Consider the following 26,316-nt stretch of genomic DNA (forward strand, 5'->3'; position numbering starts at 1 on the left):
GGTATTTTCGAAGGGCATAGCAGAGGGCACCACACCATGTGGATGCTCAATAAATTTTGCTATTACTTCAGATGTACTCACTGTAAAATAACCGAATGTTTTAACAAAAAAAAAGCCCATTTCCCCCTCATTTAGAGAAGCAAATGCCTAGAGGAAGTCATATTTACATACTGAGTTCACATCTGAATTACCACCCCAATTCTTTGCCTCCCCAAATCCTGTCCTTTATCTCCTGCACAACTGTTCATCTGCTGATGTGCTGACTTTTTCTAAGTAACACTGAACTTTCTGAATTGGTATCTATTGTCTCTATGTCCAGGTATTTCCATTCCTTGTTACAATAAGGAGCTTCTAAAATATGTTTTAAATAATTCAATTTAAAACATTTCCAAAACCCAAGAAGATCACTAAAAATATAATAATAATAATGATTCTTGTTAAGCACTTACTGTATGCAAAGCACTGTTCTAAGTACTAGGATAGATACAAGTTAATCAGGCTGAACACAGTCCCTGTGCCACATGGGGTTCGAAGTTTAAATGGGAGGCATTATGATTTAGTCTCCATTTTACAGATGAGGTAACTGAGGCACAGAGAAGTAAAGAGACTTGGCCAAGGTCATACAGCAGATACAAGACAGAGATGGGAGTAAAACCCAGGTCCTCTGACTCCCAGGCCTGTGCTCATTTCATTAGGCCAAGCCGCTTCTCCTATTATATAAACAGTATCAAATAATTTACCTAAATACATATTTTCATTCTCATTATATTCTGAAGTCCCCTTTGAAAAAAATCCTTACTGTGATTATGGAACCTAATAAATCACAATATTTGACCTTAAATTCAGCATAATGATTTCATAAATTATTTCTCACATTAAACCTACTTAGGCCCATTAGCTCATACTTACTGCAGGCCACAGCACATGTTGATGTACAAATGTATTAAAGTAGCAACTATGCAAAATTAACCAAATCACCTCATTTGTCAATTCTATACTTTTAAATAAAATGTAACCCATTGCAAGATGCAAAAATTACCTTCTAAATGCCTCTGCCATCAGAGTAGGAGTTAAGGCAAATCAGCAAGTAGCAAAAGGTTATCTTGAGGCTTCCATGAGCACTGACATATGTTGCTAAACTTCCTCTCCATTACTGACCTACATTCCAGAGTTCTCCATGAAGCACCCTTCTAAGGACTGACCTTTTCAATAGAAATCAAGTTTCACAAAAAACTTCACCTTTTTTTCCCAACAGATGCCAAGGCCTCACTGAGAGTGATGGTTACTAAATGGCTACCAGTGTTTTTCACAGCTGCAGAAAAAATGGTCATTGACAGGTTTTATGCAGAGAGCTATGATGACTGATCAAGTTGTGCTAGCACTTAAGGGATTTAACAATCCCCTTTAAGGAGTGGACTTCTCTAACTTGCACTCTACAATCCCCAAAGACACCTTTTCCTCTTCAACAAGTCTGTTTTACCTTGGTTTTATTTAAATCACCTATATTTTTATATTAAAAACAAAAACAAAAAAATTCAAAACCCTATCCACTCTATCCACTCTGGAATATCTATGAACAGGAAGTTAGTGATAGTGTGTTTGCCTGTTCACAGCATCTACAATCTAATTTATTTCACTGCAATCTCCTACTAGTGCAACAAGTCTCAGTTCATGTAACTTCTTCCTGCCTCATTAGCATAGTGACCTGCTCAGCATATTGATCCAGAGGTAACCCAGAATTTAAGAAACTCTGATTTTATTTGAGAAATCTAATTTAAATAACTTGGAGCATGTGTTGTTCTTGGATATTTAGCCAGAAGTCCTAATTAAGTCTACATCAGCCCACAGGTCACATACAAGCTGTAATGAAAGCTATTTCTGTCATTTACTTTCCAACCATTGAGCTGTCTCACATGTGTCTCACAAAATCCTCACTGGCAATTGAGTCACAGGAATGTTTATTTTGATGCAGGTCTGTCCTTCAAGAAACCAAGAAATAAATTGTCCCACTTGCATGCATTTAAGAGTTTTGCTTAACCATTTAGCAAAAACACCTTAAAGTCTGGAAGCCTTTTTTTAAAAAAAATTCTGCTATTTCAGGATGCTCTCCCAAGTTCAGCATATTCAGAGAGAACTCAATAGATGCTCAATATATACCACTGATTGTAAGCTCCTTATGGGCAGCAACCAGAGATCGTGTCCAATAATTGTGTTATTTATTAAGTACTTACTGCATGCCAAGAACTGTTCTAAGCACTGGAGTAGATACAAGGCCACCAGGTTCATTCATTCAGTCAGACGTATTTCTTGAGCGCTTACTGTGTGCAGACTACTGTACTAAGCACTTGGAATATACAGTTCGGCAACAGACAGAGACAATCCCTGCCAACAGTGGGCTCACAGTCTAAAAGGGGGACCCAGCAAAACAAAACAGGTTGGACACAGTCCCTGTTTCATGTGTAGCTCACAGTCTTAATCCCTATTTCAAATATAACTGAGGCACAGAGAAGTTGTGACTTGCCTAAAGTCACATAGCACACACATCTCAGAGACCCAGGTTCTCTGAGGTCCAGGCTCATGCTCTTTCCAATAGACCGTGCTGCTTCTCTAGGCAGAATACGTCTACCAACTCCATTGTACTTTCCCAAAGTCTCAGCACAGTAGTCTCCACAAAGTGCATTATATTATTGATTCGTTGGCAGAATGAATGGAAGGAAATCAATTAACCAGTGGTATTTGGAAGCAGCGTGGCTCAATGGAAAGGGCCTGGGCTTCGGAGTCAGAGGTCATGGGTTCGACTCCCTGCTCTGCCACTTGTCAGCTGTGTGACTGTGGGCAAGTCACAACTTCTCTGTGCCTCAGGTACCTCATCTGTAAAATGGGGATTAACTGTGAGCCTCACGTTGGACAACCTGATTACCCTGTATCTACCCCAGCGCTTAGAACAGTGCTCTGCACATAGTAAGCGCTTAACAAATACCAACATCATTAATATTATTATTATTAACACTTACTCCACAATACTCAACCAGTATTAAAAGCTTGGGAAAAGTTACAATACAATTGAATTGGTAGGCACACTTCCTACCAAGAAGCTTACAGTCTAGAGAGATCCATAGTCTAGAGAAATAAAGGAAGGATTGCCTATGGGGAGGAATGCCAGGAGAGATCTGATGGAAATCTGCAAGAAATCATTCATAGTAGTCAGAAAAGAAACACCATGCTAGAGGGAAAAAAGTGAAATGAAGCTACAGGCACAACCATGCTTGTCAACAACCACAATGTTTAAAATCCAGTTATTCCTCTTGAGCAAATTGAGACATTTACTAATCTTCAAGAAAACATAACCTACAGTAAAACTGTTCATGATGCATCCATGTTTTTGAGGAACACATCACAGACGTACCAAACACATCACAAACGTATCATGGAGTATATGTCTGCATTGCTCAGTAAATCAACACTCCAGGATCAAACGGTTCAAAAATGTTGCTCTTCACTATTGCACTGTTAGGGTTTAGGAGCACAGAATGAGAGATTCATGGCTTATCCTAGACAGGTAATGGCATCCCAGCAGCGATCCAGAAAAAACCTAACAGAGAGTCCATTCATTTGAAGGTCACAAGCCATACCCTGCCATAAAATTTCATCCTCTTCCCTAGCCCTTCATATCTCCATATGTTGAATTCACAACAGGATAAAGGATATAGACATAGACGCTACAGTCATGTAAAATGGATAGGGCTCAAAATGAGGATTTGGGGAATGAGAATGTGTGCAAAGAAATTATATAAGGCGCTAATGGCTTGGGCAGTACCACTCACACGTCCTCATTCTGCCTGGTATATATTCTGGCTGGCACAGGGCATACAGCCAGTGAGTAGGCAGACAAGGGTACAGAACATGATAAAGTATATGTGCAGGCTTCACCCATGTTAGTCAGCTGCTAGCAGAATTGGGACAGAACCCACACTTCCACTTTTTCAGAATCATGATCTTCCCACTGCACCAACAGCAGAGTATACATATATATTTGTATTTATCTTCCTAAACAAAAGCAGGATATCAAGTGTTTTGAATAGTAGTACTCTGCACATAGTAATTGTTCAATAAATATGATTGAATGAAAGCATGAGTAATGGAAATTCCTGAGCACCTTTATAAGCAAAAGCACTGTATTGAGCTGGAAAAGAGCAACAGAAACAAAAGATATGCTCTCTGCCCTTGGAGAGCTTAGACTGTAATGGGAGTTTACAGTCTAATACTGTTGATGATGTACAAGACAGATGGAAATTAAAGTTTCCTTAGGCTGGCCCAAAGGTCTTTCCCCAACAGCCTTCTCTAGGTCTCTCTGTAGCTTTATTTAATCTCCTTTTAAAATTTATTCTATAAGAAAGCCTCTCAATGATTCTGCAGTTATACCATGGAATCCCAAGACAGTGACAGCCAACAAGGTTAATTGTTGGGTGGTTAAATCAATGGGATAGGGAAATAAGTTTTTCTGCAATGATAGCTTTGAGCATTATCAGGTACTCAGTACTCCATTAGTGTGGTAAAACCTCACTTTGCTGTTTTATTTACATAATTGCCTCCTGTTGAAGAAGCATCTTTCTAGAGCAGTTCAGACCAGCTAAGATTAGTTAATTCCTTGAACACATAATGGCTGTTAAACTGCTGTGATTTAGAAGGACTTTGGTTCAAAGATTTGACAGCCTTAAACATGGCTAGAAATTTCCTCACAATGACATTCTTTTCAGGTGAATATATTTGACTCTTTTTCATTAAAGTGCAAGTAACAATAGAAAAGTTCAGTGGGGCGAAGTAATAGATTCAACTCCTGAAAAATAAACATGATTTTTTTGAAACTTTTAAAAGCATTTGGGTCAGTTTTTAATTTACGTGAACTGATTCATCCTCTATGATTAAAAAACAAAGATGGTGGGAGGTAAATGTGCTATTTTTTGTCACAATTCTAGTTGTTTCTGCAAAATTGAGGTGACCAGAAGAAGTCACTTAATGTGCCAGCAGCTGTCATATTTTAAAAATGATTTTTCATTGTGGGGGGACTGCATAAGAATAGATGTCATAATATTAGTCTTTGATTGTGGCTCACTCTCTTCTCATCACCAATCTCTACTTTGTGCCCTCCCATCTTCCTGGAAGTTTTTCCCACTTCACATAAGGCAGACTACATGTTCTCCCCAACTTCAAATATCTTTTGCCCATGCATGTCCAGGACCAACTTCAAATATCTTTTGCCCATGCATGTCCAGGAAGACGACCCTGATTAACCAAATGTCACCCCATGCTATTCTCCACCACAACTTACACTTGAGCACTTGCACATCATCTAACCCCATGAATACTCACTGCCCCACCCTGGTAACATTTATGCACCAATTTTTAACTATGTTAAAAATTCCCCTTACTTGTAATTTATTTTTAGTGTCTGGCTCCACTACACTGTAAGATCCTTGAGTCAATCATGTTTATTGAGCACTTATTGTGTGCAGAGTGCTGTACTAAGTGCTTAGGAGAGTACAGTATAGCAGTGTAATAGAGGTGGTAAAAATGTTCCCTGCCCACAATAAACTTAAAGTCTAGAGGAAGAGACAGAAGCAAAGTGACATAGTGGATAAAGCATGGGTCTGGAAGTCAGAAGGTCATGTTGTTCTAATTCTGACTCTACCACTTGTCTGCTGCGTGACCTTGGACAAGTCATTTATTTCTCTGCCTCACTTAAAATGGGGATTGAGACTGTGAGTCCCACATGGGACAGAGACTGTGTCCAACCCATTTTACTTGTATCCACCCCAGAGTTTAGTACAGTGCCTAGCATGTAGTAAGGTACTTAACAAATACCACAATTGTTATTCTATTATTACATTAATAGAAAATGAATAAATTATGGATAGATACATAAGTCCTAAGGAGTTAGTGGAGGGGTGAATAAAGGGAGAAAAGCCAAGTACAAGGGTATAACAGATGGAATTGGGAGAAAAGGAAATGAGTGCTCAGTCAGGGAAGTCCCCTTGGAGGATATATGAATTCAATAAGACTTTGAAGGTGGAGACAGTAATTGTCTGTCAGATATGAAGAGGGGCTGCCAGAAGCAGGACGTGAGACAGTGGTCAGCAGCAAGAAAGACGTGATTGAGGTACAGGTACAGGTTGGTGTTAGAGGAATAAAGTGTGTGGGCTGGGTTGTAGTAGGAGAATAGCAAGGTGAGGTAGGAGGGGCTGAGATGATTGAGTGTTTTAAAGCAGATAATTTAAAATGAGTTATATTTTTGCAATCTTGTCAACAGTATAAGATGACAAATATCCTAGGATTTATCTTATTCAAATATCTAGGAGGGTTCTCCCGCTTTCAGACAGCATCACACCAATTGACCCAAGAAGATGTCTGTTTAGCCCATTCGGGCATCAGCATCACATGAATGTTCCTCATTTGTTGTATTCAAACTGAGTTCTTGGCCCAGAAGCTCCAAGGAAGGCAAGTCCAAGACCCCTCTTCCAGTTTCTTGTAGCTTTTATAAATCAGTTAATCAAAGATCTAAATTATCTACCTTGTGTGCATAAAAGTTCACCCAGTTTAAATAAAAACAACTTCCCTTTTAAAAAGACCAGTGCCCTTGTTTGGGGAGCCACCTTGTCCATACCCAGGTTGATTTCATTCACACAACTGCATAGACCATGCAGTGCTGCTGACTGCTTAATGTTAGGGGTGTCTTCAGTGTTTTCAGCTGAAATAAAGAGTTCTAAAATACTTCCTAACCTAGAAAGTGAATGCACCTCAGATTTCTTTTTTCTCTGAAAATGTTGTAGAAATTCTAAAAGTTAAATTCAGTGCATGTGAAGATAGATGTGCCTATCACACCCGTAGTGATTCAGTGTTTTCCTAGAAGAGATTCAAGTTAAATGTTTTCCACCTCCATTCAAGTCCAAATAGGTAAAAGTGATCAACTTTTGGGCTGGAGTTTAGTGTTTAGAGACAATCCCTACAAATACTCCCTGTGCCTTCCTGTTACTGTAAAGTGGAAAAACATTTTTTTAGCTTTTCTCTGGCTTCTTCACAACAGAAAAAAACCAAAACATTTCTTTTCAGATATAAAAATATCAGCCACCCAAAACAACACGCTTCTGCTGCATTTTATCTAAGATTGATGGAGGGTATTATTCCTAAACTATCCACTAAGGGGAGTAGATACTGGACCTCCCATTTTGGTTTCTATGACAACGTCAGGGAGTAGAGTCTTACAAGCTAAGTGCTTGCTAAAGCAGGTGTCGGATTGCACAGATTCAGAAGCTCCTGGATTCGATGGAGCAAGCCAACCGCACAATTTTCCGGCTGCAGCACCTTAGCCTCCTCTGGCTCAGCGACTAAGTTCCGTGGAGCTTGTGCTGAATGAAAATGGTTCACCATTCAGGGTCGATTCAGTCCTTTAAGCAGCAAAAAGGTCAGTAGAATCTCCTTCTCTCTACTACAGGAGCTCTATCATTAGGACTGCATGTCCTTGCAGTATTTGCTGGAGCATCTGTTAACAGCTGTCATCCGCCCAACTGCTGGTGTGATGCAGATGTGGCAAACTCTTGCAAGTTAAACAATCATCCAACCTCCGGTTTTTCTATCAGCAGTTAGGTCCAATTTCTTCAGCATAGGAATCTTACTTCTGAGTCAATGACTCTTTTGTTCAAAGCTTCTTATTCTACTCAGATCGTTTTTATGCATTGCAGTAAACCTTTAAGTGGGCATAGTACAGCCGTCTTCTTGCTAGGCACAGTTCGCCTCCTTATTTACAGGGTACAAAGGGGTTTACGCTAATACATTTTTTTTTTTAATTCACAGCAAATCTTTCTAGCTGGCCGGCTACTGCAATATAAGGATTTTTGAAAATGCTGTCTAGAATCATGAATTTGGCAATCACAGTATCATCAGTTTCCCTTGTAAACTTTATTTAACCGGAGTTAGCTGGTATACCATCCTAATCAGTTTCCAAAGCAGTCTTCCAAGGGTTACTATGCTAGGGGTTATTAATAACTTTTTAAATCTAATTCCTCAAGTTGTAATTTGAGGGAATAGTACTACATCTGTGATGGCAGGGAGATCGAGAAGTAGTTCAAAGGATATTTAAATATTTGCCTTGAGTCTCTTGTGTCTGTTTTTGTTTTAAGAGGTTATTATGAGCCCTGTGTTATTTTTAGATTTCCTTCCTGTTTGTTAATGGTGAATTGCCCAAAGGTGTTTAGTGAGGATAATTTACTGAAGATAATTTCCTATACAACTAGTTAGATATTGTAATAATATAGTAATTCTTCACATATTCCCTAGATGTACATGTTTCCATTCTTTTCTCCAGTGTAGAATTAATAATCCTAGGTAATGTTGAGGGTGAGCATTGATTCAAATTTGCACCTTCCTAATTAGGATAGGTTCAAATTCAGCCTGGGGATCAGCTACAGCAAAGTTATAAAACCTCATGTCTGAGATAGTTAAAGTGAAAATTGGGGAAAAGGAAATAGGAACTTTAATGTCTCCCATAATATCTGCTCTTAAAATCATTTAAAGTGTAATGAGTGAATATCTTTTGCATTCAGGATAACACAAGATTTTGCATAAGATTTTGTGGCAACTCTGCTTCATTAGTCATTATTAAAGTTGCTTTATTGGTTTAAGAATCAATTTCATGAATGGTCTTAGCACATGGACTCTGTGTCTATTACCCCTGTCAAAGCAAACAAACAAACATAACATCTCTTTCTGATCCATTCCTATAAATCTCTAATTCTACAGGCTGTAAAATGAAAATTTCTGAAATCTGTAAAATCTCTATCACCACCAACTCTAAACTATTTATTTTTTAAAAATACAATATTCCTTGTACTACCTCACATACAGGTAGCAGTTTAAACACTGCAATTGCTTTAATGGAACCATTATGAAACTATGGAAATTCTGGTTAATATGATCATTTTCTGAAATAAGCCAGATAGTTTTAATAATTTTTTTTGCATAGATTCTTTCCCTCCACTTCAACTTCAACAAAATAAAACATATGAAGAGAGGGGTGATCACTAATTAAAATTTGAAGTAACAAAGGTCCTTAAAGAGTAATTATAATGTAATAAAGGCTAATTGGAATAGTATATGGACTAGGAGGAAAAATTATCTACAGCAATTTCCAAAGGCCATGCATTGAAAAGAGCATGCACTTAAGATAGTTACTGCAAAAAAAACCAAAACAAAACCCAGAACATTGGTGGAGTCAGAAGAAGGAGACTTATCAAATGCTTAGTATAACAATAATAATAATAATGATGCTATTTTGTTAAATGCTTATTATGTGCCAAGCACTGTTTAAGCCCTGGGGTAAATCCAAGGTAATCAGGTTGTCCCACATGGGGCTCACAGTCTTAATCCTCATTTTACAGATGAGGTAACTGAGGCAGAGAGAAGTTAAGTGGCTTGCACAAGGTCACACAGCAGACAAATAGCGGAGTCGGGATTAGAACCCACATCCTCTGACTTCCAAGTCTGTGCTCCTTTCATTTAGCCATGCTGCTTCTCAAAATAACAGTATCTGTTAAGCGCTTACTATGTGCCTGGCACTGTACTAAGCACTGGGGTGGAGAGAAGAAAATCAGTGTTCTGCACACAGTAAGCACTCAATAAATGCCATGGATTGATTAAGATTTCCAGAGATCTTACCAGAGAAGTACTTTGTGATGGGATTCAATAGTGTGAACCCAGCTAAAGGTTTCAATGGACTATACTCAGTTCTGAGCCCTTGAATTTTTGTTTTTGTTCTCTCTACAGTAGTGGAGTTAGCAATATCCAGCAAAGCCAAGGTCTTTATTATCATTATTGTTATTAAGTGCTTACTATGTGCCTAGTACTTTACTAAGCACTGAGTAGATCCAGTATATGCAAATCAGACACATGGAGATAAGAGGATTGAGGAAATTTTGAAGTAGTCTACTCAGATGGCCATCCTATTACAAGCCCTATTTCAAGCTGCCACCCTTCAAGAATTACCCTCAATCTTGTATGCAGAGGCTGAATGCAATCTATTACTAAATCTACCTCTTGCAGTTTATAGACCTACAGAAGATCATTAGTATTTGTAGCAGCTTTGGAAGATAATACCCAATAAACTAAGAAAATGGGATAGTGACAGAGCAGGATGTTGTTAATCGAGTACAATTTATATTCAGACATCTCTACTTGTTGCACATATGTATTTATAAAAAAATAGAAACACATAAAACACATACTCTTATCAACTACTCTCAATAACGGTAACAACCAAATTCACCCAGTTCTTGAATAACTTGTGTTTTCACTCTGCATTTTGGGGAGAACCATGTTATAGACTTAGGGAATGTTCTTCCAACAAATTACATTTATTTGGGTAGAGTATGATTGAGGTGTCAGAATAAAGAGATGTAATAATAATGATAATTATGGTATTTGTTAAGCACTTACTCTGTGCCAAGCACTGGTCTAAGTGCTGATGTAGGCATCTGCAGGGCACTGCTCAAAGTGTACAAACTGTAACATGAGTAGTCCTTAATGGAGGGTTTATAACTTCTAGTTATAGGAGAAATGTGTGTACCTCCAAAATTAATCCTATGAAATGGGAACAAAGACTATTTAAGTAAGCTTGCCTTAAGTGTGTTTTGAGATCCATGGATCCTCCAGACTGGTTATGAGTCCCTTCATCATGTATTAGGGGTTGCCTGTGGTAAAATTGTATTTGTATTTTTGCTTTTCAATAGGTCCACTGTCTGAGAAACTTCTTAAATAGGATAGCCAGTGATTCTTAAATTTGATGGAGCTGTGATTGGGGCTTTCAGGTGTCAGGGCCAACTAGTGTTGAACTACATATCAGGGAGATGGGGAAAAGGCAAGAAAAGACCAAGAACAAGAAAGCCTTACCGAAAAGGGAGCAGCAGAGGCAGAAACTCAGATATAGTGTAAACAGAGGCTCAGGTACCACAACACACACATTTACAGACACAACTCAGTGAGGAGCAAACATATGCTTCAATACCTCTATATAGACCCACAAACAATAACACACAAAACCCTCAGATACACAAGCTCTCAGTGCAAGGCTAAGCAGCATTGAGGTGGTTGATCACAGCCATTGTCCCCATTGGGTCCCAGGGGTTTCTGCAGCTGGGAGAAAGCCCTTCCCTGGGGTTGATGAAAAGAAGCAGTTATGGAAACTCCAGGCAGCCAGCAGGGACAACTGTGCCTAGAAATTATTTCCGGCTGTTGCTGCCACTGCTGCTGATATTCAACTTCCTAGAGACCTCACTGCTATCACAATGACGGTATGAGAAGTGTTTTCCAGTCACAGAGTCAAATAATCAATGGTATTTATTGATAACTTACTGTGTGCCGAGCACTGTACTAAGTGCCTGGAAGAGTATACTGCAGGAGAATTCAGAAAGGTGGCAGAACCAAGAGCTGCAATGGATTAGGTGACTCAAACCAACACATACTAAGGGCTTATTTTCACCCTGTGGGAATTATCACTGGAATGTGTACCCTTCTTTGTTTTGGGGCTACTTAGCGTGCCTGAGAAGAGCAGGCCCTACATTATTACTGCTATTGAATCAGTAATAATTCTTGTGTAATGGCCTACTGCCCAACACAGCTGTGTTCTCTCCACTTCAATTACGTTAGGAGTAAATCACATTTCATACAAGAGTGGGTGAGAATAGAGCAACACTAACTGTGATTCCTGACAGCTTTTATTAAATGTGTATGGTCCATTATTTGATACAACCTTATCCCAGATCAAAAGTGTTTTGTTAATGAAAGTTATGCTTTTATGGCAAAGTCCCCCTGAAAGATATGGGGTCTTAAGAGATGTTCCCTTTTTTTGTTATTTTCCATAATCTTTCTCAAGAAAATTTGTTCTTGGATGAAACAAATGTGAAAACAGCAGTTGTAAAAGTAGTTCCAGAGAATATGATATTTCCTATTCATGTAAGAGATATAGGGGCCCAGCAAATTCTGTTGTATGTTTGGTTTTTTTTGCTACTTATGGATATGTTTGTGTGTTAATCACCTTGCCTACTTAGAGGGCAACATGTGGATTAGAAAATTTGAAAAACGTATATTTCATTTTAAAAATTAAATATACTTTTTTCAAATACAAATGAATTATTTATAACATAAATATACAGATGAAGACTGTCTTCATCTGCATATAGATATCTACACAAATACACACACTCATCTATACATATATGTATACAGATCTTTCTCTAAGCAGATATTTTTAAAGATTACTCAATTATTCAATCGTAGTAACAGAAATTGCATTTAGTTTTTTTCAATGCACTGTACTAAGTGTGTGGAGATACAAAATGAAGAAGTGGCACAGAGAAGCCCTTTAGGATTAGAACCAAGTGTGTTGAAAAGATAGAGATGCAAGACAACATAATGTGTCCATTGTTTGTTCTTTAGGAAAGATCCTTGTTGATTTAATAAGCTTTTCCTTTATAGAATCTGTTTCTGCTTGTGAACCTGCATCTTGACATCCCTATTTTCTCAAAGTTTTTGCTGGAGGAGGGCAATCTCAAAATAGTCTGACTACTGCAGTAGTCTCATCAGTGCATTGTTCTGTTGCATTGTTTGAGATCATGATTCACTATATCTTTCATCCTTGAGTGTGCTGTAAACATCATGTTTGCATAGGTGGATTGCCTCAGAAACTCTTTGATGTTCACAAGACTGTATTTTTGGATGATTCTTCTTCATTTATGTTGAGGCTAATTGCCTAATCAGACCTAATCAGACTTGAATGATGAAGATTCAAATCCCCAGGAATATACAGCCACACTTCATTAAATTTGAAGTATTAGGGGCAACCTGCTTGATGAAAAAGCCAATCAAATAATCACTTGTCTAAGGCCCTAAAGAAATCAGATCAAGTCTAAAGGAAATCAGCTTAACAAGACCCAGGTGGTTAACCTGAAGCATCAACTAAATTATCACACAACCTCCCCATTTCTTTATCTTTTTTTTTCCATTTTCACTAGGAATGTCTTATGGAGGAGAGGAAGAGACATGTTAATGTCTAAATGCCAGAGACAGGTCCTTGGGTTCTCTGGACCCTATTGAATCCCATGGAGCCAATGAGTGGCCTTAAAATGGATGCTCCCAAGAGAAAACCCACCTCTCTCCCATTAGGGAAAGAGTCAGGATCAGGTTGTGGACAAACCCCATTTTTACTCTACTCACTGATGGGCAATCAGCATGAAGAGGAAGATTGCTTTATAATGCATGAATTTCACTCACTTTTTCTCCCTGTTCTAGCAAGAGTAGAGAATGCCACCTCTCCACCACAACTAAGTGAGTCTTTTCTTAATCCTCCTCTTCTGGGGAGTCTTTCTCTATAGGTTTTACAGCCAATTTCCAGGCAAATCCCTTTTGGTATGTGGTTTTGATGACATATATGATATTGTATTCAGGGAAAATTGCTGAAAAACATGCCATTGAGAAAAATGAGGGGGTATGGATGCAGAATCATTTTGAAAACTATCTACATGGATACTTTTCCTCCTCCTTCACTAAGAAGGGTAGCAATTAAAAAGTATTAAACTATGGGTGCCAATTTTAATCCTCACATTCCTGAGTTATATTTAGCATCAGCAGGCCCATTTGATTGTTAATTGGAACTTCTGTTCATTTTAATATTCTATAAATTTAAACTCTATAAGATGACACTTTGAATGCTGTAGTAATCTATGTAAAGTGTGAGTATTTTATTTCCTGTTCTCATTTAGTTTCCTAGCTTTTTAATCTTTTCTGGGATCAAGTGGAACAGTGGGTGTTTCATTTCTGCATGCAAAGTTACTTTTTAAAAACAAACAAAGTTACTTGATCTGAAAACTTATTTTAACATTAATTTGAGGATGCATTAAGGAGCAGTGACATTTTTGAAAGCGTTAAAATGTGCTTGCTTGTTAAAACAAAACAAAACCACAACACATTCACTTTCTTATTTCCAAAGACCAAATAATAACAATGACAAGAGCATTTTTGCCCTTTAAGCATAAAATGTGCAACTTTAATAGTAACTCAGCTGTTTGCTCCCATTCAAGGAACCTAGAGGCAAAAAAAAATACAATACATGTTTCTAAGTCTGAACTGATAAACCTCACGCACTAGAACAATAATAGTAGCCATTATCAATACTTGCTTAAAGTTGCTGTGACCTCCAATTTCCACTTCATGTTAAAACAAAAATCTGAAGCTTTTTTAGTAGAGTGCTACAAATGAAAGGCCAGGTTGAATGGGAATTTCCCCATGCCAGTAAAAAGAACAATCACTTAAAAGAGCGGAAGCAAATAGGAGTGGATTTATGAGCTCTGTTATAGCTTATTGTAACTTTCTAGCTCTGTCCCATTTGCTGGCTTTCCTGAAAGATAAAGAATAATTCCAAGATACCACTAGATTTTGATGCTGAGCGAAGCTCTCAACAGAGGAAAGGGAATTTTATTTGAAGATTACTAATCGTGAAGAATCTGAACATATTTTTCTAGTGAAATCAGCATTCACAGTTAAGGAAGAAAAAGCATTGTAATAGAATTAGAGCAATTTACCCTTGATTTACCTTCTGGATACTCAGGGTCTTCAGCATAGGTGTTGATTTTACAGGCTTCATAGGCCATATTCATTGTCTCCAGAGGAAGGGTTTTGGGTGGTAAAGAAAAGTAGTTAAATTCACATAAGCAGGATTTGCAGTGTCTCTTTTTTTCCTACTTTCCATGTATTTAGCTTCTCTGTTGCTGCTTCTTCTACCACCATAACTACTGTGGTTAATGGTACTTGTTAAGCATTTACTATTTGCCAGGCACTGTTCTAAGCACTGCCCCAGGTCTCTTCTCACCCAGAAGTTTCTGGCTTCTGGGGCTGCAGAATCCTGAGCCAGGTCATTCATTCAATTGTATTTATTGAGCACCTACTGTGTGCAGAGCACTGTACTAAGCACTTGGAAAGTACCAAACCGGGACACAAAAGATGGACAGAGGGTGGCAGTGGATAAGAGGGTCAAAGAAAAGATTGTCATAGCCACGCCCCCCCTTCTGCTGCTGCTCTGTGCTCTCCCTCCCTCTCCCACCCTGGAAGATGAAGTGCACTTGGTGAAGAATGGTGGTGTTTGGCAGAAAACAGCAGCAGCTGCAAGGCCTATATCATTGGCGGAGTAGGAAAAACTAAGTATAAGTGGCTAGAATAGACATAGAATAGGGAGGGAATCAAGAGGACTAGGATATGAGTAGAATGCAAAGGGTTGGGAGGGGGTAGAATGGGGGAGAAGGGCTGAGAATACGTTCCTTAGAAGAAATAGAGTTAATTTAATGTGACTTGAGGATAAAGGGGGGATATATCTAAAACATCTGAAGTCCTCAGAGAAGTATACTTTTCCCCCTAGACAGAGAATTCTCAAAGGCCACATCTCAATCCTTGAGGACTTTAATACATATTGAAGTGTAGCTTTCTATGATCAACAATATGAAGAATCCAGAAGTAAATCTTTGAGTCAAACATTTCATAGTTAAAAGGAACCTAATGCTTTTTATTATATGACCTCTAGATATTTACTTTAAAGATAATTGATACCTTTGGATTAGTGTAGGTTGCATGTTCATTCAATTTTAAAGCTATAATTTTTTTTTAACACCCTGCATAGAAAATCTTATAGGTAAAGTATTTGGCAAATTGGGGCTTGACATTAATCCTGTTTTTGCTTGTATCCACCCCAGTGCTTAGTACAGTGCCTAAGTGTAAATTTTACTATTTCATTTTTCTTTGAAATCTAAAATTAGCACTGTAGCCTTCTCCCCCAATTTCTGTAGCAACTGTTCATAGCTCTCACAAAACTAAGACGTTTCAATCCTTTCCCTCAGGATTGCAGGCTTAGACAGAGTGTGGACCTGGAAAAATCATGGTTTCCCTACTATAAGTCTTGGGTTCAAGTCTCTGTTCAGATCGGGTCTGGCTGGCATGGAAGCATAGCAGAATGAGTTTCCAAATCACTGAGCCTTAAAGCTGTGGTTTCCTTGGATTGGGTACTCTGAGGGATGACTGTGGTTTCCTTTTACTGGGTACTCTGAGGAATGATGTATTTGGTTTGTATTGGCACTTCTCTGAGGAAATTTTCCTTTTTTTAATAGTATTTTCTAAGGGCTAACTTCATGCCAGGCACTGTGCAGAGTGCTAGGGTAGATACCTGTAATTCAGGTTTTCAAAGTAATGGTTGAGAAAAAAAGGAAGTGAAGAAGGAAAGTAGTAACCAACACTTATAGGATTTTTAAGAAATCCAAATTAAATGTATATTCATTTATAATTAAATGTATATTCATTCTAAGCCTGGTGTGGACAGGGATTTTCTCTATTGCTGAATTGCACTTTCCAAGTGCTTAGTACAATGCTCTGCACACAGTAGGTGCTCAATAAATATGATTGAATGAATATGATATGCATATGAGATATGCATATGAGATATACAAATGAGATATACACACACACATATATATATATATAATTTTTTTTTAACAAATCACAATTGATAAAATTCAACTCTTAATGCTTGTCTGGATAGAAAAGGCCAATGTGGGACTCAAAGTTGTGGTCACATTGTGCACACAAATTATGTACCTTGTGTTGAAATTTAAAAATTTAAAATTGGAAAAAGAATAAACTAAAATTATCAAAATATCTGATATGCCCGAATGAAGACTCCTTAGAGTTCACCATTTTATGTCCAAACATATAAGTTCATTCAATTCATTCATTCAATTAAATCGTATTTATTGAGGACTTACTGTGTGCAGAGCACTACATTAAGTGCTTGGAAAGTACAATCAGCAATCAAGAAAGAAAATCCCTGCCCACACCAGGTTTACAGTCTAGAAAGGGGGGACACAGACATTAAATCAAGTAAACAGACATAAATATAAATAAATAGAACTATAGATGTATATATCAAAACAAACAGACATCAATATAAATAAATAGAATTATAGATATGTACATATATGCAAAAATACTGCGGGGCAGGGGAGTGGGGTAGAGCAAAGGGAGTGAGTTGGGGTGACACAGAAGGGAAGGGGAGGTGAAGAAAAGTGGGTTTAGTCTGAGAATGCCTCTTGGAGGAGGTGAGCCTTCAGTAGGGCTTTGAAGGGGGGAAAGTGTGATTGTTTGGCAAATTTGAGGAGGGAGGATGTTCCAAGCCAGAGGTAATAATAATAATAATGTTGGTATTTGTTAAGCGCTTACTATGTGCCGAGCACTGTTCTAAGCGCTGGGGTAGACACAGGGAAATCAAGTTGTCCCACGTGGGGCTCACAGTCTTAATCCCCATTTTACAGATGAGGGAACTGAGGCACCGAGAAGTTAAGTGACTTGCCCAAAGTCACACAGTTGGCAAGTGGCAGAGCCGGGGTTTGAACGTATGACCTCTGACTCCAAAGCCCGTGCTCTTTCCAGTGAGCCACGCTGCTTGGTCCAGGGGTCGACGGCAGAACAGGCGACAATAAGAAGGTTAACATTCATTCATTCATTCATTCAATAGTATTTATTGAGCGCTTACTATGTGCAGAGCACTGGACTAAGCGCTTGGGATGAACAGGTCGGCAACAGATAGAGACAGTCCCTGCCGTTTGACGGGCTTACAGTCTAATCGGGGGAGACGGACAGACAAGAACAATGGCAATAAATAGAGTCAAGGGGAAGAATATCTTGTAAAAACAATGGCAACTAAATAGAATCAAGGCTATGTACAATTCATTAACAAAATAAATAGGGTAACGAAAATATATACAGTTGAGCGGACGAGTACAGTGCTGTGGGGATGGGAAGGGAGAGGTGGAGGAGCAGAGGGAAAGGGGGAAAAAGAGGGTTTAGCTGCGGAGAGGTAAAGGGGGGATGGCAGAGGGAGTAGAGGGAGAAGAGGAGCTCAGTCTGGGAACGCCTCTTGGAGGAGGTGAGTTTTAAGTAGGGTTTTGAAGAGGGGAAGAGAATCAGTTTGGCGGAGGTGAGGAGGGAGGGCGTTCCAGGACCGCGGGAGGACGTGACCCAGGGGTCGACGGCGGAATAGGCGAGACCGAGGGACAGTGAGGAGGTGGGCGGCAGAGGAGCGGAGCGTGCGGGGTGGGCGGTAGAAAGAGAGAAGGGAGGAGAGGTAGGAAGGGGCAAGGTGATGGAGAGCCTTAAAGCCTAGAGTGAGGAGTTTTTGTTTGGAGCGGAGGTTGATAGGCAACCACTGGAGTTGTTTAAGAAGTGGAGTGACATGCCCAGATCGTTTCTGCAGGAAGATGAGCCGGGCAGCGGAGTGAAGAATAGACCGGAGCGGGGCGAGAGAGGAGGAAGGGAGGTCAGAGAGAAGGCTGACACAGTAGTCTAGCCGGGATATAACGAGAGCCCGTAACAGTAAGGTAGCCGTTTGGGTGGAGAGGAAAGGGCGGATCTTGGCGATATTGTAGAGGTGAAACCGGCAGGTCTTGGTAACGAATAGGATGTGTGGGGTTAACGAGAGAGACGAGTCAAGGATGACACCGAGATTGCGGGCCTGAGAGACGGGAAGGATGGTCGTGCCATCCACGGTGATAGAGAAGTCTGGGAGAGGACCGGGTTTGGGAGGGAAGATGAGGAGCTCAGTCTTGCTCATGTTGAGTTTTAGGTGGCGGGCCGACATCCAGGTGGAGACGTCCCGGAGGCAGGAGGAGATGCGAGCCTGAAGGGAGGGGGAGAGGACAGGGGCAGAGATGTAGATCTGCGTGTCATCTGCGTAGAGATGGTAGTCAAAGCCGTGAGAGCGGATGAGTTCACCGAGGGAGTGAGTGTAAATGGAGAACAGAAGAGGGCCAAGAACTGACCCTTGAGGAACTCCAACAGTTAAAGGATGGGAGGGGGAGGAGGATCCAGTGAAAGAGACCGAGAATGACCGGCCAGAGAGGTAAGAGGAGAACCAGGAGAGGACAGAGTCCGTGAAGCCAAGGTGAGATAAGGTATGGAGGAGGAGGGGATGGTCGACAGTGTCAAAGGCAGCAGAGAGGAAACATCAGAGGAGTGGAGTGTGCAGGCTGGAATGCAGAAGAAGAAAAGGGAGATGAGGTAAGAAGGGGCAAGGTGATGAAGAGTTTAAGAAGTTGGTGCTAAGAACTGCAATTATCAAGGTTATTTAATCATAACTCTAAGTAGGATGTGAGAGATTCAATATTTGATGTCTCTAATGCATTCAGCTGAATCTACTAGAGTATTTGCAGTATGGCTTGTAGCCATTCAAATAGATGGGTGTTCCATGACTGCCAATACATTAAAGATGTAGGAAGAGAATCCAGGAAGAATATCTGTGTTGTCTAAGCTTTATTCTTTCCAGAAAAAAAAAATCAACAGCTTCACTGAGTTTTCTCTGCCAAATCATATTGTTCATGAATAATGTAGATAATAACTATTGAATAACCTCTGAATCAATTTTTTTTCTTTTCAATTTGAGTCTTTTAGATGTGGGATCCCATGTTTCAGCACTAGCAGAAAGGCCATCATGTAGCACTGTGCATTTTACTGCAGTTTTTCTTGAAGAATACACTTCCTAGCCCATGAGTAATTCACAAGGCCTTTCTTTATGAAATGGATTATGGATGGATCTGTGAAGAAAACCTATTTTAGACCACAGTGATAGTTCTGAGAAGTAGAGACTGATACCGTACTTCTGCAATATGGGTTCACATAGTGGTCAGGGCTAAAGTGCTTTGTGATTACAGCAAGTGTTTTATTGATTGGAGGGAGGAGGGACAGATAAAGTTTAGTTTTTAAAACTTATCCAGAAGTGTTCATGCCTAGCAAAGATTCTCATGTAAAGGCTTACTTGAAGAGTTAAAGTCTCTCCCTGTAAGATTCAACTAGTCTCCCTTCTATTGGGGCCCATTCCACATGTCATTGAGACAACCCAATGGGATGTTTAAAACTGAAATAGGTGAAGCAGACATTCACCAGATTATGTGAAAATAAATCCAAGAAATTGCAGAGAAATCTTGAGTAGAAATAATGGTAATGTAACCAGGAAGCTTAGCCACTTGCCAGCTCTGTGACCTTGGGTAAGTCACTTAACTGCATGTGCCTCAGTTATATCATTTATACAATGGGGATTAAATCCTCCTCCCTCTGATTTAGACTGTGAGCACCATGTGGGACAGGGACTGTGTCCAATCTGATTATCATGTATCTAACTCAGAGCCTACCACACAATAAGCACTTAAGTACAATTAAAACAAAACAAAATAACCAAAAGGAAGAAAAAAGAGTAGGGGTAATCAAGCTGCAGGTCTTGTTCACTTGCTGTATGTTGGATGGATAACAGCTTGGTAGTACTTTTCTCCAGAGTGGTGAGCACCAACCTTCTTAGCTGTAACCCCACCTCCTGGTACTCTGTTGGGGAGGCGGAAGGGGTCTGGACCCCACCCCCCAAACCCTACCCCAGCTCTCTCTGCAGGGAAAGGAATGGAATGGCAATCAGGACCCCAGGATAGAGTGAGGTGATTGAAAGAGACAGTGTATGAGGAATAGAAAAAATAAACAACTGACATTTTCACTCATCCTCCTGGGGCTTCAATGAATTGGAGGAAGAACTACCCAGGCAACAGTAGAGACTATCGCACCAGGGTAGCAGCAGCTATACCACCATGTCCTCATTTAAAGGTCCATTGTGTCAGCTGCCCTGCACTTTGTTCCCACTGACTTTTATCTCCATCCAGGTGAGAGCAATCCTCCCACATCTTTGTGCCTTCTTGGCTGACCCCTCCCCACCCTAAAAAGAGGCCAGGAAAAACACTAACTCGAGTTTGTTGTCTATTAGAAAGAGCATGGACCTGGGAACCAGATGACCTGGGTTTTCATCGCGGCTGGCAGAGGTATTGGAAAGACAAACATTTCTCTATTAATTCCATCCACCCTAGGCCCTCTTAACCCAGCAACTAACTTTAGCACAGATATTTTGTACAACAATCCCCAGGATTTTTCGCATCTATGAACTCGTGTATCCTACTTAGTTTTTCCCTTTTTTTGATCCCCTATTCATCTTACCATCCTCCTGCTATCACTAACTGTAACTTGGTCCTTTCTCCTGCTCCCACAAATGTTTTTTGTAAATAATAATAATTTCTGTCACCCTCATTTGATTGTAAGCTCCCTGACAGCAGGGATAATATCTTTTGGTTTTATTATACTTTCTCAATCATGTAGTACTGGAGCTCAGTAAATACTATTAGTTGGATGGTTGTTCACCTCTGACTCTTACTGCCAACACTCCCTGTCCCCCCCCCATACCCAGGAATATCTGCTCTCCACTACTTGTGATTTGCATTTCTCAGCCATATTATATTTTTGCTTTGTGTCTCTTCAGTCCATGATGCTTAGTCAACACTAGTAAGGAACTAAAGGGAGGAAGAGTCTGTGGTAGGCAAGGGTGTTGAGAAGACCAAATATGACAAAGCTATATTCAGTCAATGATATTTATTGAGCACTGATTGCAGAACAGTGTATTAAGTGCTCTATTAGTCCTTGGTCATTAATAAATGGAATCTGAAGTATTCCTCAGTAGAGAATACAGAGTGTTCAAGGTAAGGTTGCAGAAGAGGGTGCTTCAGGAAATACTGGTTTTGAGTCTTTGTTCCCCTGAAGAGGAATACTAGAGTCGATAGAGCGGAACAAGACTTTATACTTTATACCCTGTTGCTTCCCCTTAGCTGTAGTTTATTATAATGTCTGTCTCAGACTGTTACATTGTAAGCCCCTGAAGACAAGGGATCATGTTTATTATTGTACTTTCCCAAGCACTTAGTAAAGTTGCTCTGTGCACAGTGAACATTCAGTGTTCACTGAACAATTAACAGTGATTGACTTCAAATAATAATGGACTAGATCAACTAAAGCATACAGAAAATAGGTAGAAAGACAGGAAGCCAGTATTGGTGGTGTTGAATGAGTACCAAAGTAGAGTGGGCATTGGGAAGAGAAAACATCTCAGATTTTCATTTAGGCAAAGGATATTGGAGATGTGAAAAACAGCCCAAAAGATCAGGTAATGATTTAGCTTTTAAGAATCAGCTTAATATGTGTATGATTTCACCCCCCAGTTCTAATGTTAAATAAAGAAGTAGTTACTAATAATCTATTCTACTGGTCTTCCAGTGTCCATAGTAAAATGCCCTACTCACAGTAAGCGCTCAATAAATACGATTGAATGAATTGAATGAATTTTTTTCCACTGAAGACCCTGTCAGAGACTGCTTTGAAATAGGGTTTAGATTGCTATTTCTTTACATTGAGGGTAAGTTATTAGCCTCATGAACACCATCCTTGATTCCAAGGTTATTGAGAAACAATGTTTTATTGATTTGTGCTTAAGTACTGAGGATCAATTGCAAGAGCTTAATTTAGAAAGTAGCATATATACCTTATATGCACATTTTTTGTTATTGCCTTACTATACTCAATTATTATGTTACTGGAAGACTGACCCTAGAAAGTAGCATGTACACCTTATATGTACGTTCTGTGCCATACAGAAGTTACATACTGTGCCATACAGTAAGTTATTGCCTTACTGTGCCCAATTATTATGTTACTGGAAGACTGACCTTAAAGCTTGATATTTGAACATATATTTTAACATGTCAGAAAAAAAGTTGAATTACATTTTGACTATTTGATATGTGTCCTTAATCCTCACTTGGATTTAATAATAAATAATTTCCCCAGATAACTACATATAAGATTGAACTTTAAGCTTTTAAGAGTTACCAGCATTTGGAAAGAAAATGTCAAATAGTTGTAATTCAGTATTTTATTGCCTTTGATATAATCTTTTTGATAATATATAAAAGTGCCCCTTGGAAATTCAGCTTTAGGCTTGGCCTTATTTTATGTTATGGAAGTCAGAAATCATATTTCAAGAAAGATAATCTGATTAAGAAATGCCAACAACTTTCAAATAAATTTGGGCTACTTGACAGTGTTCTGTTTCTAAAAGGGCCAAGACCAACTCTCCATTAAAAATAAGACATTTCTGGACTCATATTAAAAAAAAAACTAATTTATATGACACTTTTGCCCATTTCAGACAGATCACTGTTTTGGAAATGAAAAAGCAGCAGTAATGATGATACGAAAAATTATTTTGACTGGCCATAAAACAGCAATTGGTCACTTAAAAAAACCCCAAAACCTATGTCTCCAATTATCTATGAGTGTTAGTGATACTATTCTACAGTTTACTCAACTATACATATCAGGCCCATACATTTCTCACTTTCTTTTATTTCTCTTCTCTCTAATAATAAGAATAATAATTGTGGGTTTCTTAAGCATTTATTCTGTGCCGGGCACTGAATTAAGCACTGGGATGGATACAAGCAAATCAGGTTGGACTCAGTCCCTTTCCCACAGGGGGTTTGCAGTCTTAGTTGCCATTTTACAGTTGCCGTAACTGCGGCACAGAGAAGTTAAGTGACTTTCCCAATGTTACACAGCAGACAAGTGGCAGAACTGAGATTAGAACTCAGGTCCTTCTGACTCCCAGGGCCCATGTTCTATCCACTAGGCCATGCTACTTCTCTCTCTCCCTCTCTCTCTCTACATTTATCCTCTCTCTCTCTTTCTCTCCTCTTTCTGTCTCTCCCTCTCTCACATTCCTTTTCTTCTGGACAGGCCTGAACTTGTTATAGCTTAGCCATCTGGTCCCAGGAGTTAGAAAGTCACCCAGGGCACAGTAAGGGGAAAGAAACTGCTCTTGGATAACAGTAGCAGCAGCAATGCTTTTTCCCAGAAACATGGGAGTGGAAAACCTGACTGATCACAATAGCAGAAAAAGCCTTTGGGTGAGCAGAGGGAGAGTGGGTGGGCAGCTGCAGCAGAATGGCAACCTGGGGAATTATGGGTGAGAAAAAGGGAGCTCTCCAGAAAGTTTGCCCTCTTTTTTGTAGAAACAGATTGTACTCAAAGCAACTCTGCCCAGACTGTTCCTCTATATGGTATACTGCCAATTTGTCAGTACTAGTGTCTCCTATTTTCGTGAAGCTGTTATAGGTCTTAATTGCTAAACTGACCTGAGTTGTAGGAATAACAGTTGTTGTATGATAGGAAACATTTAGCTTTGCTTTCAATGTTTAAAAAGTAAAGCATCAAAATGGCTGAATAGAACATTTGGGAACCCCCAAAATGGGTCCCCAGAAGTCTATCCTATTTAGGATGAGTGGATTTCAGTTTGTAGATCACAAGTTGTAGGCTGGCACCGTCCAATCTCTAGTCCTGGAAGAGATGGTATTGTTATTGCTATTGTTATTTACTATTATCCTTTCCTATAATATTTTTCTGGGAAAACTGGAAAGGTATGAGGGGAACTTCTAGCTTCATGGAATATCTGTGAAACTCAACCATGTTCCATGAATTATATTTGTTTTCCTCATTTGAAGAAATCCCTGATTCCTTGAGTTTTAATGTAGCCCCCCCATTGCTGAAATTTGGAAGACTTTGCAAACCTACAAGACTGTACGAACATGCCACACTATTCAATTCTGTGAACCCAATTTTAGTCATATATACCTTACAAATTGGAGTTGTCAGAATTTATGTAGTTTTAAAGCTAATTTTAATTGCATGTCCATTGAAGAGAAAAGTGGAAAACATTTTAATAGCATATAGATATTTTGAAATCTAAATTTGTGTTAAAAAAAATTGGCACCAGAAAGAATGATCATGAAACATTCCAGTGATAGTAAAGAGTGTTATGGATGTCACCTAAGACCCAAACACCAGTTATTACCCCAAATCCTGCAGTGTGAGGTAGTGATCCCCTGTGAGGTTATGAAGAAATTTCAGGAGTCAGGGAGGCTGGTGCTGTGGGGGCTTCAAACACACCTAATGTCTCGATGAATCAATCAATTGATCACTTACTGTGTGCCAAGCACTGTACTAAGTGCTTGAGAGGGTACATTCACAGATCAGTAGATATGTTCCTTGCCCACAAGGAACTTACAGTCTAAAGAGGAAGTCCATTCAGTCGTATTTATTGAGCATTTACTGTGTGGAGAGCGTTGTACTAAGCACTTGGGAGAGTACCTTACAACACTGAGCAGTCACATTCCCTGCCCATAAGGAACTTACAGTCTAGAGGTGGAGAGACAGACATCAATACAATTAAATAAAATAACAGATCTGTAGGGTAAGTGCTGTGGGGCTGGGAGAGGGAGAGAGCAAAAGGAGCAAGTCAGGGCAATGCGGAAGGGAGTGGGAGATGAGGAAAAGTGGGACTTAATCTGGGCAGGCCCCTTGGAGATGTGCCTTCAATAAAGCTTTGAAGTGAGGCAAAGTAATTTTTCTGTCAGATTTGAGGAGGAAGGGCATTCCAGGTCAGAGGCAGGATGTAGTCTGAGTTGGCAGTGAGATAGGTAAGATCAAGGCATAGTGAGAAGGTTACCACCAGAGGAGCAAAGTGTGTGGGTTGTGTTGCGGAAGGAAAAACCTTGTTTTAATTAATCCCTTGAGGACCCTTTTCCATATCTTTTTTTAAATCAGATATTACCCAGCTATTTTAGATGTGTTAAACTAATCTATACGTTCTATTCAGTATCTGCTGAGAGCAAAGTACTATATTAATGTTCAGAGTAGACATAGGTTCCTGACTCTCAGGGAATTTGCAACTTGTTCAGAGATCTTCACAAGTAGGCCTGCTGTTGTGGAATCTGGTGCCTGGTCAGAGACAATCGAGCAAACCAGGGGGAAATCTTTCCATTTCAATGAGTTGACCTAAACTGGACCTAATTGTTATGGATAGGGCATATTTGTTGGGTTATTGTACCTGGATTGATAAGCAACAAGACGTTTAATGAGCAACTATTAAAAGTTGCATGAAGTTGAATTGCATGACCTGGAGAAAAGACATATTGCAGCTTATCAGCAAGCAGAGGAATTATGTATTTGCAAATATTTCAGGAAATTAGATTCTTTCTACCTTTTTGCAATAAATGATGGGAAATTGATGAGAAATACTCTGGGCCCTTTCTCCAGGAAAATGAATTGGATCAAAGAAAATAGAATTTTGAAGAGTCCTGTGGTTATTGTAATGTCTGTGATAAAGCATAATTGAATTTGACACTGAGATGACATGCTCTAACTGCCTTTTGTAATATAATTGTATAATTTTAATGATTTAGCTGAGCTATTGTTGTTTACCCTTTCTGCTTCTATGTGCTAGCAAGGTATATGAGGTACATTGCCAATAAAACATTATTCAAA

The 26,316-nt window shown here is 39.4% G+C and overlaps 1 protein-coding gene across 3 annotated transcripts in view; it reads left to right on the plus strand.

The window, feature by feature from the left end:
• Window positions 1-7,274: 7,274 nt before the first annotated feature.
• ANO3 (anoctamin 3) overlaps window positions 7,275-26,316 on the plus strand; it is a 249,457-nt gene continuing 230,415 nt past the window's right edge. Inside the window, exon 1 of one of the 3 annotated variants that reach the window (XM_001509055.5) lies at window positions 7,275-7,459. In XM_001509055.5, coding sequence (XP_001509105.2) covers window positions 7,408-7,459 — 52 coding nt within the window. In that variant the 5' untranslated portion in view covers window positions 7,275-7,407. Of the gene's footprint in view, window positions 7,460-13,329; window positions 13,372-26,316 lie in introns of those variants that run through there. The other 2 variants (XM_039911456.1, XM_029060306.2) reach the window with 2 other exon arrangements.

Source organism: Ornithorhynchus anatinus, chromosome 3, assembly GCF_004115215.2.
Source record: "Ornithorhynchus anatinus isolate Pmale09 chromosome 3, mOrnAna1.pri.v4, whole genome shotgun sequence".
NCBI classification, from domain to species: domain Eukaryota; kingdom Metazoa; phylum Chordata; class Mammalia; order Monotremata; family Ornithorhynchidae; genus Ornithorhynchus; species Ornithorhynchus anatinus.